Here is a 19241-nt window from a genome sequence, read left to right as displayed (position 1 = left end):
CTGAGGACTCCCGCTTCCCAATGGAGAGCACCTGAAATGAACACTGTCGAGATGGTCGGGAGGAGACCCTCAGACAATGTCCGAATGTATGACATACCTGACATTGCCACCCAACGAACAGTATTGCTAAAAAGGAAGCCACTGTTCTGACCCTGTCGGACTGAACTTTTTCAGGTTCACCGGGAAACAAGGGCTATGCCAGAGTGAAGGCCCAAGACAGGCTAAAGTTCCAACAAGTTAATTGACAGGGTGGAATCGACAGACATCCAACTGCACTGAAATGGATGCGAACCAGACACTGTCCTTAGCAAAGAATACCCTGGACGAGATGGCCATAGTCACCCGAAAAGGGACCGACTTGCCTCCGGGGAGAGCATCATCGTTTGAACAGTGATCAGACAGAAAAAACTTGTTCCATCTGGAGATAAGCCAATTATGGAAAGGCCTGGAATGGAACTAAGCCCATTCCACCCTTCCAAAGGCAGACACTGAATAGTGGACCATGCATCCCAGAGTGTAAAGACATATGTCGACTGCGCAGACATCCATGTACTCCTAATGGAAGAGTGGAGATGCCGTCTTACGCCAGAAGAATTCTCAGATTCTGAGAATCCAGCAGGGCTCCTAGGTGAAGAATACCCAGAAAGGGATGCAGGGAGGACTTTTTCCCCATTGATTAAACGTCTGCACCCTGAAGAAGCCACAGTCAACCTGACCCGGCTGTAAAGTACCCCGGTGATCCTGCTAAGAGCAGGAGGCCATCCAGGTACAGAAGCATTGGGATATACTGAACAGAAGAACTGTCAGAAAATCCAAAACGCTGGTAAACCCCTGTGGGGCTGAGAGCAGTCCCAACAGGCAGAGCCCGAAAAATCGTAAGTGCTGTGATACAGCAAACCTCAGTCCATGCTGAGGTAAGGTCTCTGTAAGTACCCGTAGGCACGCGTCCTGTATATCCAGTGATACCATAAAGTCCCCAGGTTCCAAACATAGTATGATGGAGCATAGGGATTGCCTCCTGAGCCCAGGTAGCTTTAGGAACTGGTTCAGGGAAATGAGACAGAGAATAGGCCAAAGAGGACCATTCAGCCACCGCACCAGAAAGAAAGCAGAACAACCAGTCCCTCGCTGAGAAAGTGGGGATGGCCCAATTAGCTCCGCTTACCGCAACAACTGTATAGCTTTCTGGATTTGTAAGGCCCTGTTCCGAATAAGGGCCTGAGTACCATCACATGGAAATAGGCCGCCTGAGCAAAGAGAGTGCGTACCCTCCTACCCACGTAGCCGCGGCAACTAGACACTAGTACCGGGCAAACTGAGAAATTGCCATCTCCCAGTGGAAGGCCTGTCTCGTCAGGCTGACGATATATCCGTAGGTTCAGAAGCAGGATTGGCTGGCAGTCCAGGCCTGCTCGGAACTGGATATGTGGGCCCTTGTAAAGGCCGACAGTCTATGAAAAAACAGACCTTTAGGCTGACCCAGAGGACAAAAAGACTTAATAGTCTGAGGCCCTATAGTGAGCATAGCTGACGGCGGGAAATTTGTACTGCCACTGTCAAGGTCAGGACCCAACAAGATATACCCTATAGATGGTATCTGCACCTCTGCATTCCCAGAGCGCAGCCATAGGGTATTACGGAGGATACCGTCGCAGCCGGAACTCTGAAAGTTAGGAGATTGGTATCCAATATAGGCATGTCCACCTATGACAACTGCATATATTACGTGAGCGACCAAATACATTTGAACCCCAGACGTGTTGGAGGGGAAAAAACATTACAAATGCATCAGCTCAGTATGCAATAGTATTAACCAACCATGCTATAGCCATGGTAGTATGGGTAACAACCCCTGAAAGCGAGTATACTGATTTCAGGCAGAGTTACCCCCTACGGATCAGAAGAATCCGACCACGCAGGAATGGGAGGCGTAGTAACGTCTGTAATCAGACGAGTAACATGTCCATCCACCCCAGGAGGGGCTCATGATGATCCTCAGGGAATTTGGGACAGGAGACCAAACACTGTTGTAATACCTCATATCTGGCAACAGCCAGAGTCCCGCCATGCGATCCACCCGCTAGTCAGCAACAGGGACCCAGAAGGCACGTAATACTGAGGGTGTATGATACAGGTGCAGGTCAACATTCACTCTAACCAGAATGGACCTGCTACCAGCCCTAAAGCAGGGATAATAATACCTGAAATAGGCTCCCCCCCGTGTAAGAGGGAAAGAGCCCAAAACAGTATCCAGTTCACGGCAGAGCCAACTGGGAAGTAACCAGAGGGCGTCACCCACGCCAATTTGCGTTTCATAGAAAAACGACATCCACCCAGTGTGGCTGTTGTGGTAATCCCTGCAAGGGGCATGACAGACTATTGTGGCACCAGGGAGAATTCATATACTCGAAAAACCCCTGTAGGGAGCGGTAGTCTGTGTCACAGGGGATGTGCAAGAAACTGCGAGATACCCTGAGATGAAAAAGGGCATTATGGTGAAGTAACCCCAAGTGAGGTACAACAATGGTGCCCGCCCGGCGATCCGCAATTAAGAGGATCCCGAGAAAACAAACCGCCCAAGGGGGTTGTGAAAGGGGCCGGCACCCGATGACGCCACATACAGAACCCTTTAAGAGTTAAATCCTCCGCACTAACACCTGCAGCACATGGCTTGCAGGATAGTAAAAATGGGTGCAGTATAACGCTCTATCTCCTGGTCAGACATATCTGACCAAGCCTTGCGATCAAGCAGCGCTATACTGGTCCTGACTGATACTAAAAATTAGCTGCAGGGACCCATTTTCAGCGTATGCAACACACAGTTCCACTCAAAATATGGCAACGTGCAGCACGCAACAGTATGTGACAAACCTCACAAATATTAACAAGTATATAAATGTGAGTCTCAGAACCACCCCAAGTACAGCTGTATTAGGGCAGATAAGGAAAGGGATAGATATACACTGACAGGTGAGAGAATAAAGTACAGTCAGCACTAGCATAAGTCACATACAATGCAGATATACACATATATACATAAACATGTCATATAATATACTGCACTATTACACTGCATGCAACTTACCCAGATTCAGTGTCTGGGATGGCTACAGCGCTGTGTACACTGACCTGATGGTGAGGTACGCAGGGGGACTGGGCTCACTGCCATCTCCGGAGATCTCTGCTGCACCACAGAGAAAATGGCCGCTGGAGACCTCAGAAGAAGCGTGGCCCGCGGAGGAAGCAGCTCAGCGACACCAGACTATGGATACTGAAAGGCGCGCTGAGCTGAGGGGAGGAGCCGCTGTAACAGGGAAGGCTGTCTCCCCTGGCCGGCTATTAACCCCCGGGACGCCGGCTCCCTGCACCGAACACTAAGTCCCTGGTGGTCTAGTGGACACACGGGGTATGGGGGGCCCGCCGCCACTGCCGGCGCCTCCGGTCTGTCCCCAGAGACCGGAGGCACAGGACTGCATTTCAAATGCGCGGATCACCGCAAGCGGTGACCCGCGCCTTACCTGCTCCCCGTGGATCCGGCAGCAGTCCTGGGCGCCCGCAGAGTCCGGCTAGTACAGACTCTGGGGTCCCGCTGAGATCCCCAGATCTGTACTGGCGTCTCAGCGCCAGCGGGGTGACGGAGCGGCAGCTTAGACGTCCTATGGACAGTCTGACGCTGCCGCTCTGAAGAATCCAAAGTAAAAATAAAAAACTCTGTCCTTTAGAAAAAATAAAGCTTAGGGGCTGCTAATCAGCTCCCCACTGCACTAAACGGTGACCCGATTCCGGCCGGGCACCAACTTAAACTGAGGTGCCTCTGGCTTGGGGGTGGGGTTATAGGGAGAGTGGACCCAAGTGCATCCTGGGAGCTAAAAGCTTTAACTGCGTGGTGCCCGGATTTGGTTCCCAACCTATACCCCAAGTCAACCCTGTGGACCCCCTATGGACCCTGAAGTAGAAAAGCCGAGTTTTTCAGCACATTTTTTGTGCTGAAAAAGGTACCCCCTCGGCTTATACTCAAGTGAAGTGTAGCGCTGACCGGACGGAGTTCGGTCAGCGCTACACAGCACAAACACACAGCCGCCGGAGCCGGCAGCTGTGTGTTTGTTGTAATCAGCAGCTGCTGAGAGTCTGTCAGACTCTCAGCAGCTGCTGCTGCTCCCACTGCGGGAGCCATCTTCCGGCTCCCGCAGTGGGTAATGGGAGAGACGTCATGAGTAATGACGTCTCTGCCATGCACAGCGGCCGGAGGAGCTGTTAGCGGCGGGACCAGGAGCGGGGGTTTCAGGTAAGTGATTTTTTTTAAAATTCTTATTACGTCTCTCTCTACTGAGGGGGGGGGGGGGGGGGGGCGGGACTACTGGGGGGCACTACCAGGGTGCGATTACTACAGGGGGCACTGCACTGCCAGGGGGCGATTACTACAGGGGGCACTGCACTGCCAGGGGGGGATTACTGCAGGGGGCACTACCAGGGGGGGATTACTACAAGGGGCACTAAAAGGGGGGGGATTACCACTGGGGGCACTAAAAGGGGGGATTAGCACTGGGGGAACTACCAGGGGGGGATTACTATTGGGGGCACTACCAGCTGCTGCATTTCCCACCCTAGGCTTCTACTCGAGTCAATAAGTTTTCCCAGTTTTTTGTGGCAAAAGTAGGTACCTCGGCTTATATTCAGGTCGACTTATACTCGAGTATATACGGTATATTTGTTTAACAGTTTAATTCATATAAAAATTGTGCTAAACCAATAAATACAATTTTATTTAAAATTAGTAGTCTAATACAATAAATAATTCTGACACTAGTCAATCAAATATTTTCACAATTACATATATTGCACACAACATAATATTGTTAATATCAGTTTCATTTGATGTATTGCATATTATAATGATATTATGAGATGTAGCTATACAGAACTTCTTTGTACCATTTTAGTAGGTCAGATGATAGGAACTTTGGTCCCAGAGTTAAGCTGGGTACACGCCTAAAGATTTTCTGTCCAACCAGCCAACTAGTTGATTGGTTGGAATGAAAATCTGGCAACGTATGGGAGTAAATGATGATCAGCAATTTGCTCCTAAATGCCAGAAAACAGATGAAAATGGTCGCTCAGACAAGTTTGTTTAGATCAAACATTTAACAATTTGTTCAAACAACAGTTTTTGTTTATTTTCCGGCGTTTGGAAGCAAATTGCTGATTGTCATTTGCTTTCATACCTTACCAGATTTTCATTCCAACCAATCAACTAGTTATACAGCTACGAGCCCGATGCAATCAATATCATGGAACCAGTTGATGTCCTTTATTGCTTGTGCCACAACCAAAATATAGACAGTCTCAGCTGTGGTCACTGAATGCCAAGACACTGCTTCCCACTTCAGCAGTATTTGGGAGGCTGTTGCGATTAGAGGGTCCAACTAAGTGTGTCTCAATCTGATATACTAGTCCCTGATGCTAGAGGCCGGCATCTCACTGCGGGAGCATTCACTGCATGGGGCTCTATTCGGGATTATATAGGCACCTAGGTTGGATGGCAGAAGAGTATAGCTGTAGGGGGATGTACAGAAACATACTCAGAAACGTATATTTAATGGTATCCGCACTATAGACAGACAGTAAAAAGGTTGACAACGTCTAGAAAGACACCAGATGTTAGACAGGCAATAGGTAGACAGGGAAAAAAGTCAACAGGGACAAAAGGTCGACATGTACAAATGGTCGACAGGGTCAATAGGTTTACACGAAAATGGTCGACACCTTTTTTGCTTTTTAGGGTTAGGCACTTAACCCAACAGTTAGGGTTAGGCACTTACGGGAGAGTTGGGCACTAGAAGGGATGGTTAGAGACAGGCACCAGTAGGGAGGATTAGGGTCAAGATCAGGGTTAAAAAAATAAATACGTTGATCATTTGTGTGCCGACCATGTTTATGTCGACCTTTTAACCCTGTCGACCATTTGTACCAGTTGCCCTACTTCCATTTCGACCTTTTGTCCCGGTCAACCTATTGCCTATCTAACATCTGGTGTCTATCTAGACATTGTAGACCTTTTTACTGTCTATCTTTTATACCATAACCATATTTAATAAATATACCATTTTTTACTTTATAAATATACTTTTGAACTAATCAGTTCTTGCATAATTTTTTTATGCAACAGTTTTTTATTATTATACTCTACTGTGTCTGCAACATCAGAACCATTTTCACATTTTACCCTTGGTAACAAAGTAGTAATGGTGGTACTGTATTCCTATCACCACAGTACCATTATATTAAATATGAAAAAAAGAACTTTTATTTCTGATTTAAAGTAAGAAGACCACTGTTACATTTAAAAATGAACAATGTGACTGTTCAAATACAAATGTGTCCTGCTACATCTTTGCTGATCACGCATCACGCCATGCGATTGCCCACAGCAACATACACTACGTTACAGTGCGATTTGCTGCATACGCAGCAAAGATGTAGCAGGACACATCTGTCAATGCCAGAAAAATAAGAGTTATGGTATAACATACCCTTGTTAACTCTTTTTCATGGAGGTCCACAGCTGATACGCTGGGGTATAAGATCCGGTCACCAAACAGTTAAAACGAGGTCTCTGCTCCCAGGATGCACCGGGTCCCTCCTTCATATACCCCGCCTCCGGCCATAGGTAGCCAGTTCATTACCAAGCTCAAGCAGGCAAAGAAAAAAAGACAAGAAGAAGAACCCATGCTCTCTAGACCATTCTCTAATAGAGAAAGGAAATAGACACCCCAAAACCACAGGTGTGTTAGGGTGCGTGTCCTGTGGACCCATGGACCTCGAAGAAAGAGTTAACAAGGGTATGTTATACCATAACTCTTATTTTCTTCTTCGGGGTCCATGGGGCCCACAGCTGATAGGGGTTAGTGCTTTGGGATATCCCCAACCTAAGGGCGGGGACGCGCCTGTGTCTCGGAAGAGAATCTTATGCTCAAAGGAGGCATCCTGAGAGGCAAAGGTGTCAAATGCGCTGAGCTTGACAAAAGTATGGACGGAAGACCATGTGGCTGCCCAATACAACTGTTCAGCAGAGGCGCCCCGACGGGCCGCCCATGAAGGTCCCACTGACCGAGTAGAATGTACCGTTACAGAGTCCGGCACCACCAGGCTCGCCTGTGTGTATGCCTGAGAAATTGCCATCCGAATCCACCTGGCCAGTGTCTGCTTATTGGCTGGCCAGCCACGCTTATGGCAACCATAAGGTACAAACAGGGAATCAGATTTCCTTAAGCTGTTGGTACGCTCCACATAAATCCGTAGCGCACGGACAACATCCAAGGAAGCCTCACCTACCGATAGGCTTGTGTTCTGAAAAGCTGGGACCACAATCTCTTCATTCATATGGAACTTAGATACCACTTTTGGAAGGTATCCCGCTCTAGTATGAAGTACCGCTCTATCCCGATGAAAAATTAGAAAGGGAGAGCAGAAAGAAAATGCAGCTAGATCAGAGACCCTGCGTGCAGATGCAATATTGACAGGAAAAACACAGTCTTCGCTGTCAACCATTTGTGGTCTACCAACTTCAAAGACTCAAACGGTGAAGCCTGTAAGGCCCTGAGAACTAATGATAAATCCCACGGGGCCACCCGGGGAACAAAGGGAGGCTGAACCCTTAGCACCCCTTGAAAAACATCCTCACATCTGGCATTAGAGCGATCTTCTGCTGAAACCAAACCGAAAGGGCCGAAACCTGCACCCTCAAGGTGGCCAAGCGGAGCCCCTTTTCCAAACCAGTCTGAAGAAAAGCAAGCACTCTAGAGACTCGAAAAGCCTCCGGGTCATATCTCCTCAGTTCACACCACTGAAAGAATGAGTGCCAAATCCTATAGTAAATTCAGGCTGGGGCTGGTTTACTCACCTTCAACATTGTCTGTATTACAGACTCCGAAAACCCTTTTTTCCTCAAGACGGAGGCCTCAAGAGCCATGCCGTCAAAGATAGTTGAGGCAGATCCGGGTACCAACAGGGACCCTGTATTAACAAATCTGTCTTAACGGAAGAGGCCAGGGTGTGTCCACAGAGACACTGTAGATCTGTGAACCAATGGCGTCTCGGCCATGCCAGAGCTATTAGAATCACCGTATTGCCCTCTTGCTTGATCTTCCTGATGATTTAGGTAAGCTACTGCGGTGCGATTGTCGGATTGTATTTGAATAGGCTTGCCTTTTAGAATTTCCTGAGCCTGAACTAATGCTCTGAACACCGCTCTCAGTTCCAGAGTATTTATGGACAGACGACTTTCTGCCTCTGTCCATTTCCCCTGAAACGTGTGTAAACCCGTCATCGCTCCCCAGCCCTCAAGACTGGCATCGGTCTTGAGAAGTGCCCAATCCGACACCCAAAATGGGCGACCCTGGCTGAGATGACTTGTTCGCAACCACCATGACAGGGATAACCGAACCTCTGGAGAGAGACGAAGTATCTGGGACATGATTGTACGGAAATCTTTGTTCCAGCGCAACAGAATCAGCTGCTGCAATGCTCTTGAGTGAAACTGGGCATATTCCACCATACTGAAGGTGGATACCATCGACCCCAGCACTCGCATACCTGACTGGACCGATATCCGTCTGTTGTGAATCAATTTGCATATCCGCAACTGCATAGCAACAATCTTCTGCTTCGGCAGATATATTCTCTGCACCACGGAGTCCAAGCTTGCCCCTAAGTGACATATCTGCTGTACCGGGAGAGGTGACGATTTTTTCCAGTTTATAATCCAGCCGTGACTGAGCAGACAGGACACTGTCAGACTCAAATGATCTTGCAACTGCCGCGAAGACCGTCCTAGCAGCAGAAGATCCTGACACCCTTGCATCTGAGACATGCCATCATTACCGCCATCACCTTGGTAAACACCCGGGGGAGCTGTGAACATTCCAAAAGGCAGAGCCTGAAACTGAAAGTGCTCGCCCCCTAACGCAAATCGCAGGAATTGTTGATGGGGCCGGGTGATTGGTATATGGGAGGTATGCGTCCTGTATATCCAAGGACCCCATATAATCCCCCTGCTCCATTGCCAATAGGATCAACCTCAATGTTTCCATACGAAAACTGTTCACTGTAGGAGAGGTATACAGGGAGACTGATCCAGCCTCCTGAGTGTGCAGCAACTGAGAGCACCTGAGAGTGTTCTGAGGCTGACTCATATAGGGGAGGCTGGGAGGAGCAATCCAGCACACTGTGAACATCAAGCTGGGCCAGCGTGTGGATCGGGGGAGGGGCAACCGAGGGAAGCAAAACCTACTCTATGCTGCTTGGACCCACCAGACAGAAGGAAACTATCCTTGAAAAAGTACCTAGGCAGGTACGAAACGTGTTGGACCCCTGAGATAGTGTGGAGGAAGAACAGTGGAGCATTACTGGACTACAACTTGACGATCTTCCTGACTTGCTGACGTCATCCTGTGCCGCTGCTCACAACCACTGCTACCCCACTTACACTTCGTGCAGTGCAGGCGATTCAACACGCTGCCAGCACTAGAAGCCACAGATTAAGGTAGGGACAGCTAGGTCGCATTGGATTTAACATACCACTGCACACTGGCTTGGACCTGCCATCAATTTTTCCCTAAAAGAGCTTAAACATATGGTTTCAGTGTTCTAGGTTTGTTCGTCCATATAATTTTTTTTTTTTTTTATTGTTTAATTTTTTTGTTTTCTCTGATCTAGTTTTAACAAGCGCTCGTTTTCCCTTTCCATACTTGATGTTTTTTAATTGAGCAGCTGTATAGACACACCTAGCGCAGTTCATTCATTTTTATTCTTGCTTGCACCCACCCGGCAAACTGACATGGCCGCCGCCAACTAACCCCCGGCTTGTCAGGACATCTGTCACTTCCCGGTGGTCTAGTGCTGGAGACAGCCTGTTCTGCCTCCTCACTGCAGCGTGCCCACGGCCAGTCTCCACCGGCGGTCCCGGCGTCGGTGGCCACCGAACCCACCTTACCTGCATCCCCTTGTCCCGGTTGCAGTCCAGGGCCCAGTGCCCCTTACCGAAATCACTGGCTCGACACCAGTGTTGCGGCGCCGGAGGGGGTAGGTGTAGCGGACGACCGGTGCGTCTCACATCAGACGCTTGGCTGCTCTTAGTCAGTGCAGGCTGCCTGCCCCAATGGAGAGTAAAACTTCTTTTTTTTTTTTATTAACTCGTCTGCGGGACTGCTCCTGCAGTCCCACTGTCTATGTGGTGTACACACCAAAAAGGAAACAACTGGCTACCTATGGCCAGGGGCGGGGTATATGAAGAAGGGACCAGGTGCATCCTGGGAGCAGATAGCTTGTTTTAACTGTTTGGTGACCGGATCTTATACCCCAACTTATCAGCTGTGGACCCCATGGACCCCGAAGAAGAAATCAACACTGAACATATTATAACAAGCAGATGTCATGCAGTAAAGTTTTTCATACAAAAATAACAATTACCTTGAGAAGGCTATCCTTTGATATGGTCACTTTCACATTTGGTTCTGGAGATGGATTACCCCATTCATCTTTAAGTTGGATCATTAGAGGCATTTGAGTTTTTTTCCCACAAACAACTGAAACAGACTGATTTATTAAAACATATTAGATCTTCTTGTAATACACACCTGAAAGATTTAACTCACGATTCAACTAACTTTATGATTTTCTCAGTGATGAAATGATTTTGAGAACATGTGATTTCTCGTATATACACTAGTGATTTATCATTTCAATCTGAGTTATCTTTCCTAAAGCTTGTCACCAAGTTGATGTTTTAATCATGGGCAGAAATGTCAGACAGATGATCAGAAATGCATGCACACTTCATGTGCATGGTATCACAACAACAAATGTCGTGCAGTGGGTCAGATCCAATCATCGGATCCGGCTTGTTTGGAATAATAGTCTGCCCTGGGTGTTACATGCACACTCTAACACTATTAAACAGAGCAGCCGAAAATCGACTGATGAGCCCAATTATTGCATTGAGTATCTAGCTAAAGCCTGCATACAGTATATTTAATAAACATTTCCCTTTCAGTTGTAGAGTGTGCTGTACATTAGTAATACCCTAATAAAATTATAATCAAAATCAACACAATTAAATTATCATCTTTGCAACCAATCTAAATTCTATTTTTCATGTAATTCTAACTATGATAATTAGAAAAATGGTTTACGAGGGAATCGGTATAAAATACCGACAGCTGAATAGCTGCCAGCTTTCAAACGGACGCCGGAAGCCCGACAGGGGCACGCAAGTACCCTAACCCTCCCTTCTCCACCCCTAACCTCCCTGGGGGGTGCCTAACCTTAACCCTCCCCCTGGTGGTGCCTAACCCTAACCCCACCTCCCTGCACCCTAAACCTAACCTCCCCCCGGGGATGCCTAACCCTAAACCCATTCCCCCAGCCTAACCATCCCTGGGGGTGCCTATCCCTAAGTCCCCCCGGGGGTGCCTAAATCTAATTGTCCACAGCTTACCTCGTTCGGGATGTCGGGCGTCGTTATTTCAGCGTGGGGCTAAAGATAGGCGTCGGCATTTCCACGCCCATCTTTTCCCGGGTCGGCCTTCCGCCGTCGGGATTCCGGGTGGCGGTAAATTATCCGCATCCAGTTTACAAGGTCTGGTATGCACATTTATGATATGTTATATTCAGATGAACACAGAATTTACAATGAAATCAATAATGGCTTGTTACTTTGAGCACTGTATATAAAGATAATGTACATACAGATTGTTTAAAAATAAGAGCTCTATACTGTGACATCTGCTCAGGCTATCTAGCCAGATGTAAGATAAAGCAAATACAGAAACAGGTAGTTTATATTTACTCTAAATCTAGTTGTAAAACAGTTGATTCAAACTAACCTCAGGCCAGTCTATCACATCAAGTTTTACTGGAGGCCCAGCAACAAGTCGCAATTTTAAATAGGTTGAAAAATGTCTCCAAGCAAAGCATAGCTCTTTATCTTCTAAAGGTCCTACAAAAAATGTTATCCCTCTGACTATCATAGACTGCATGTCTTCCTGTTAAGAAAAAAAAAAAAAAATTATAGAAAGCAATATCACACAGCAACTATGGAGTGAGGAAATTTTCTTTTGTTGGTCTGCAGTTACGAAAAAACAGAATGTTTAACTAGACATCATATACTGTATTAAGGTATGATGTTTTTTTGCATTTTAATTAAACTACATATAGATAGTTCTTATAAAAAAATACATACCTTGAAAGATACTTTCATTTTAGTTTTGTCAAGATTAAATCCAGAAATACCCAGGTATTCAAGACATGAAGATGACAGTGTTTGTATCTGATTTCCAAATCGGTCTGTCAATGTTAATTCTGCAAGTTGCAAACACAGACCAGAAACTCATTGACCACAAAGCCAAAATAAAGAGAATCATGCTGTTCCAGTGTTTAATTCTGCACAGATATGGCCCACTTTGATACAACTTTGAGTGACAAAATTAATAATAATAAAAACACATAAGTTCAAAAGGTTCCTAATGCAGAATTCATCAGGTCAGCAAAAAGCTCCAAAAATTAGCTTTTTTATTTTTTATGCTGAATGTAAAAAAGCTCCTTACCAATTTCACCTCTTAGCTCTTCACCCATGTGGATTACATCAGTCCCTTTTAATGTGCATTTCAAATGTTTTGGCTCGTCAGGAAGAGGTCTGAAACAATGCATACAAAACTCATTAATGATATTGGAAAGTGTGTTCTAGACTAAAGAAATTGGGAAATTAGTACTAGTAGAGACGAAACATCTCATTGGAGCAGTTGAAACAGGCAGTTGGGCCTCTGCTGCAGTTTAGTTCACTTTGTTTGTGATGGAACTTTAATAAATCTACTCTCTTGCTGATTATCCCGAGTGCTGGTTCTTGGGAGGGGTGAGTGATATAAAGGGGGTGATTGTGATAGATAGATGGATATATCTATCTATCAGTAGCCTACCCTCCCGAATTAAAGTGGGAGCAAAGCAGGTTGAATCCCCCGCATTTACACACCCGTCTAAATATCCGGACTGCGCATGCGTGAGTCCGGAGATAAAGGGGGCGGGGCCTGAGCTTAAGACGCAGGGTGTACTCACCAGGTGCAGGGGAGTCAGAAGTGTGGCTGCTACTGGCCCAGATGTCTCCTGTCCTGGGCATGCCTTCCCCTGCACACAGACTGCTGGGAGAGACTTATGCTCCCAGCATTCCCTGGCCAGCCAGTGATAACAGGGGACGGAGGTGGAGGGAGCCGACGCTGGAGGACTGAAGACAGAGGAGCTGCATGAGACGGTGAGTTTTAGAGCTCACTGCAGCTCCTGCCAAATGTATTCATGTCAGTGGTGCTGTGGGGGAGGAGAGAGAGAGAGGGGGGAGGGAGGAAGTTCTATTACTGTGTGTGTATGTGTAGTGATATGTGTGTGTGTGTGTGTGTGTGTGTGTGTGTGTGTGTGTGTGTGTGTGTGTGTGTGTGGGGTCTATTCATGAGATGTGTGTGCGAGACTGTGTGTGTGTGGGGGGAATCTATTCAAGTGGTGTGTGTGTGGAAATCTAGTCATGTAGTGAGACTGTGTGTGTGTTTGTGGGAATCATTCATGTGATGTGTATGTGAGACTGTGTGCGTGGGGATATAGTCATGTAATGTGTGTGTGAATCTATTCATGTAGTGTGTTTGAGGGAATCCAGTCATCTAATGTGTGTGTGAGACTGTGTGCGAATCTTTTCATGTGATGTATGTGTGTGGGAATCTACTCATGTGATGTGTGTGAGAGACTGTGTGGGGGGATTTACTCATATAAATGTGTGTGTGTGTGGGGGGAATCTATTCATGTAAATTTGTGTGTGGGGGGGGGATCTATTAATGTCAGTGGCAGGGCAGAGATCTATTAATGTCAGTTGGGGAGCTAGGGTGTCAGCTAATAGGAATATATACGCCCATAGGTGGAGCAGACCATGCCCCCACAACGGCGCGCGGCGCATTGTACAGCCATCTGCAATCTCCCTCAAAGTCATTTTCAAAAGTAGGCAAGTATGATACATATACACAGACCCGGACTAGGCTGCCGGGGAATCAGGCCACTCCCCTTTCTGTGAGGGGGCGGAGCTTAGTGGGCCACAGACGGGGGTACGCAGCCATCAGGCCCGGATGGATTGGGGCCGGTGGAGCTTCACTGCTTCAGGCCTCTGATCATTAAGTCCCTTGCTGTCCTGGCCAATGAAGCTCCGCCCACCTGCGAGACGCCGAAGCACCATCCACTCGTGGGTAGCCGAGCTCCGTCCACTTGTGGGTTTCTAAAGTTCCGACATTTACCCCCCCCCCCCCACATAAGGATAGGGGTGGACCACTGAGATGAGTAGATCCCATACCCGGCAAGCCGATTGAGAGAGGACAGTGGGGATGCTCCTGCTACGGGGGTGTTAGGACCCTGTCTGAGACTCTGTGGGAACTTCCAAATCACTCTTCCTAGGCAGCGGAGTGGTAGTCAGAGCTAAGATTGAAGGGCAGAGAGCCGAAACTGAGCCCAAGTTCAGAGCTGACAAGTGGGCAGTCTTTAAGAGTTCCATAGGTTATTTCAGGTAAAAGTGAACCTCTATTAATTTCTTGATTCCTACTGGTGTAAGTGATTTGTAATATAATCAGATACTGATTACTTAATTTATCCCTTTCCAATCTCTAACACATAAAAATAAAACAGGACTCATTTTGCAAACCTTTGTCTTTGCACAGCTACTGGGGAGACACTTGTGTAGGACATTTGGTGACGCTACAGAATATATAAAATATGCCGTAAGTGCCTTTGGTACATTTTTTTTTTTGCATGAAATCGGTGAATATTAGAAGTTCCTGAAACCTTAAATACATTTCCCTTGTACAAAAAACCACCACTGTTGTATTGGCTACCCTCTTCCCAAAATAAAATGGCAGCCACAGCTACAAAACCTGCAGAGTAAAATTGACGTTTTGCAGACCTGACATACTGGGGTCTATTCATAGAGAACACAAAGTGGCTTGCGATAAATATCAATATATGTCTCATCACATCGACGCGATGTATAAGTTTAATACCCATTCATGTATACCTACCTCTCCGACGTCTTCATGTGCTATCCGGCCCCTCCGCGATCCCCAGACACAGTGAGAATACTGACATATTGGGTGCCCGATATGTCTGTATTCTCACTGCACATGCACTAGCGTCTGAGAGCAGCAGGTCAGGTTAGACCTGCTGCAGAGGACGTTGGGAAAAGGGAGCTGAGCCAGCGCCGGGTGCCGGACAGAAAACAGGGAAGTATGCAACTTCCTGCTCTGTTCAGTTTGCAGTACAGATTACATCATCCTCAGATGGCGAATCTGTACGCAGCACAGAATCGCACTCACTATACAAAAGTATAGTGATGCGATGCAGGCATGGAGCGGGTACACCGCAGGAGAAGTAATAACCTTCTCCACGTTAACTTGCTCCATGAATTGCACAAAGCAGATTTCAGCTAAACAAGGCTCTTCTCTGCTTCATGAATAGACCCCACTATCCTAATAAGGGATGAGCGGTTTGGATTCAGTGGAATCCGAACCACTATGAACAGCGGGGATCCGAGTCCACCCAAGCCTCACAAGTGGCGGTGCTGACAAAGTAACTGTGTATAGGGGGCATATTGCACGAGACTCACAAGTGGCTGTGTGTACAAAAAAAAAAATAGTTTAAAAAAGTAAAAAAAACCTTAAAAAAATAAAATAAAATTATTTATTGGTGCTGTACCCCACTGTGTATACAGGCACTGTGACTCATTGGACTGTACCCCACTGTGTATACAAGCACTGTGACTCCTTGGGCCATAGCCCACTGCATATACAAGTACTGTAACTCTGCAGGCCGTAGCCCACTGCATATACAAGTACTGTGACTCTGCAGGCCGTAGCCATGGTGTATACAAGCACCGTGACTCCATGGGCAGTAGCCCTCTGTGTATAAAAGCACAGTAACTCCTTGAGCCTTAGCCCTCTGTGTATACAAGCACCGTGACTCCTTGGGCCTTAGCCCTCTGTGCATAAGATAAAAGCACCGTGACTCCTTGGGCAGTAGCCCTCTGTGTATACAAGTACCGTGACTCCTTGGGCCTTAGCCCTCTGTGTATACAAGCTACATGACTCCTTGGGCAGTAGCCCTCTGTCTATAAAAGCACCTTGACTCTTTGGGCCTTAGGAGCTCATTCAGACCGGCTCGCTAAGATGCATACTCTCGCTGCTGCCGATGGTTTGCAGTGTGTATGCTTTGTGCGCATGCATCGCAGTGCACATGTGCATAACTTAACAAAAGTTCACAATGCGTTCGCTCGCTGCCCATAGACAGCCCAGCAGAGTGACTGACAGGGGAAGCAGTTTGTAGGTGGTAAAAGGGGCTGGCCATTAAAAACGGGGGAGTGGAGGTGCAAACGCAGGCATGCCTGAGCATCTCAAAGGCATTTTAGAAGTGTGCATAATTAAAAGACAGCATCATAGTACACGTCACCTGGCTTGTTATTACACTGAAGTGCTCGCAGCAGGGTATAGTCAACTTCAAGCGCTGCGATAGCATCTGATGTACCGATGGTTGCATACACATCCCGGACATGACATGCACAAGTGGGCATCTTAAAACAGGCTGGTGGGTGTCTGCATACACTATGTGATCGCTCTCTAATAAATACTGGGTGTGCTAATGCATTGATGTGCGATGGCACTGCCTACGCAATTTGCATACACATCGTGTCGAGCGGCTCTGAATCAAGCCCTTAGCCCTCTGTGTATACAAGCACCGTGACTACTTGGGCCATAGCCCTCTGTGTATACAAGCACTGTGACTCCACAGTGAGTGGTGATTAGTAAATAAATAATACTACTAGTAGTAGTAAGTAGATTTTGTAAAACTTGAGTGTTTTCATCAATATGGATCACGACAACCAACCAAGAGGAGAGCAGAAGCAACAAGCAAATGCTAGCACTGCAGCAACCAGTCATGATGACGATACTAGTCATTCACAATCATCTAAAGCTGATGCTCACGAGCGTACAGGCTTTCAAAAATTAGGGTATTTGAAATAAAAAAATCGAAATTTCACAGGGGTAAAGACAAAAAAACCTCTAAAGGTTAATGCAGAAAAATAGGAAATTGGCAATATACCATTCACCACACGCAGTGGCAAGGAAAAGCTCAGGCCTTGGCCTTTATTTCTGAGTGGTGGTTCTGCAACTGTCAGTGAGGCATCTTCTGTCTCTCATGACCATGAAAGACCTTTTCATTCAGACTATAGAAGTGAAAAAAAAAACCTGAAAACCACTAAGCCAGTAGATCAAATTGTGTGTTCAGAAACACAAATGTCTGAAATCCCTAAGGAGATTATAAGCGTGGCCACGAGTGCTATGTGTGAGCCTGCCCTTTCAGAGAAGGCACCTTCCACAGTTTCTGCTCCCTCTGTATTTGTGGAGTTGAGCAGCATAAGTATTGCTGATACAGAAATTGAGGATGCCAACATGGAATTGCAAGAGGGTGATATTTCTGTAGCTGACCCTGGCACTAAAGAGGATATTGAGGATGTTGTTTGTGTAAGTCAGGCATCGATGAAAGCAGCTCTTGGCCATGATGAGAGGAAGGCCATTGTCATGCCTGGGCATGGGACCAACAAATCCACCTCTTATGTCTGGAATTATTTTTACCCAAATCCTGACATTTGTCAAGCCATCTGTAGCCGTTGTGGAACCACAGTAATTAGAGGTAGGGACGTTAAGCATCTAGGAACCTCCACGTTATTACGTAACCTGCATTAACAAGTATTTTATAACATCAGAAACTGGTACTAAAAAAACAAGCAGTCCAGCATCAGCTAGCTCCCTTCTCTCTACTAGATCCCAATGTCTGCAATCTCTACCACCAACACCTTCATCTTCAATATCCACAGTAATGATCAGAGGTAGTCCAGCATCCAATTTGCTAGGTGACTCATCCCTTTCCAGGACTCCTCAGAAGAATCCTTGAGCGCTAGGCCTGCTGCTGCTACGGCTGGATCTTCATCCCAGAAGTGGACCAAGAAGACTACTAGTAGTAGTTTAACAAAACAATTGACTGTTAACAATGCAAGGGGAAGCAAGTATGAGAGCTCTCACCCAGTCGCATAGCGGATCACTGATGCCATGACAGCTATGCTAGTATTAGATCTGCGTCCAAAATCCACAATTAATGCAGTGGGTTTTACAAAGTTAATTGAGGTCCTGTGTCTCTGGTACCAAATTCCATCTGTTTAATTTTACCCAAAAAAGCTATTCCTCTGCTGTACCAGGACAATAAAAAGAACCTAATTATTGCCTTACAAAATGCCATTGTAACAACTGTCCACTTAAACACAGATATGTGGACAAGCGGTAGTAGACAAACTAAAGATTACATAACTGACAGCCCACTGGGTGGGTGAATTACCTTCAGCAGCAGCAGAATCTAACAAACAATGCCAGCTCATTCAGAGGCAGGCTACTCTGTGTATCACCGGATTCAATAAGAGGCATACCGCTGACAACCTCTTAGAAACATGGCTTACCCAACTTGGACTCTCCTAAGGATTTGTGATTTCTGAGAATGCCACACATATTTTGAAAGCATTACAGCTGGGTGAATTTCAATACATCCCCTGTTTTGCTCACACAATCCACTTAGTGGTGCAGGGTTTTTAAAAAAATGACAGGGGCAATCAGGAGATGCTGTCTGTGGCCCAAAAAATTTCGGGACATTTTCGGCATTCAGCAACAGCATTCAGGAGATTGCAGCATCTGCAAGAACAGTTAAATTTGACCTGCCATCAACTGAAGCAAGAGGTGGTAACAAGGTGGAACTCCACCCTTTATATGCATCAGCAGATTGAGGAAAAGCAAAAAGCCATCCATAGCTATACAACAAGCCATGACATGGGAGAGGAAGGGGAATGCACCTTAGCCCAACACAGTGGAGAGTACTTTCAGTCTTGTGCAAGGAGCTCAAACCATTTGAAGTAGCCACATGTGAAGTGAGCGCCGACACTGCTAGCTTGAGTAAGGTGATTCCTCTAATTAGGCTTTTGGAAAATCAGCTGGAAAAATTGAAGGAGGAGACTAAACAAAGCGAATCCACACTGTATGCTGGACTTGTAGATCAAGTCCTTTATTCACTTCAACAGGATGCACGGGTGGCCATGATCTTGAAATCTGATCACTACATTTTAGCAACCATGC

The 19241-nt window shown here is 46.6% G+C and overlaps 1 protein-coding gene across 2 annotated transcripts in view; it reads right to left on the bottom strand.

Annotated features, from left to right (window-relative positions):
- SMCHD1 (structural maintenance of chromosomes flexible hinge domain containing 1) overlaps positions 1–19241 on the bottom strand; it is a 397862-nt gene that overhangs the window by 167323 nt on the left and 211298 nt on the right. For both annotated transcript variants that reach the window (XM_088469636.1, XM_088469637.1), the window contains exons 27-30: positions 12603–12691; positions 12239–12357; positions 11883–12041; positions 10468–10593 (exon numbers count right to left, since the gene is read on the bottom strand). In XM_088469636.1, coding sequence (XP_088325762.1) covers positions 10468–10593; positions 11883–12041; positions 12239–12357; positions 12603–12691 — 493 coding nt within the window. The remainder of the gene's footprint in view (positions 1–10467; positions 10594–11882; positions 12042–12238; positions 12358–12602; positions 12692–19241) is intronic.

This window comes from Taudactylus pleione, unplaced genomic scaffold (genome assembly GCF_031769625.1).
Source record: "Taudactylus pleione unplaced genomic scaffold, aTauple2 ptg000093l, whole genome shotgun sequence".
NCBI lineage: Eukaryota > Metazoa > Chordata > Amphibia > Anura > Myobatrachidae > Taudactylus > Taudactylus pleione.
Note: the sequence above shows the minus strand (reverse complement) of the source record. Positions and strands in the feature narration are given on the sequence as shown.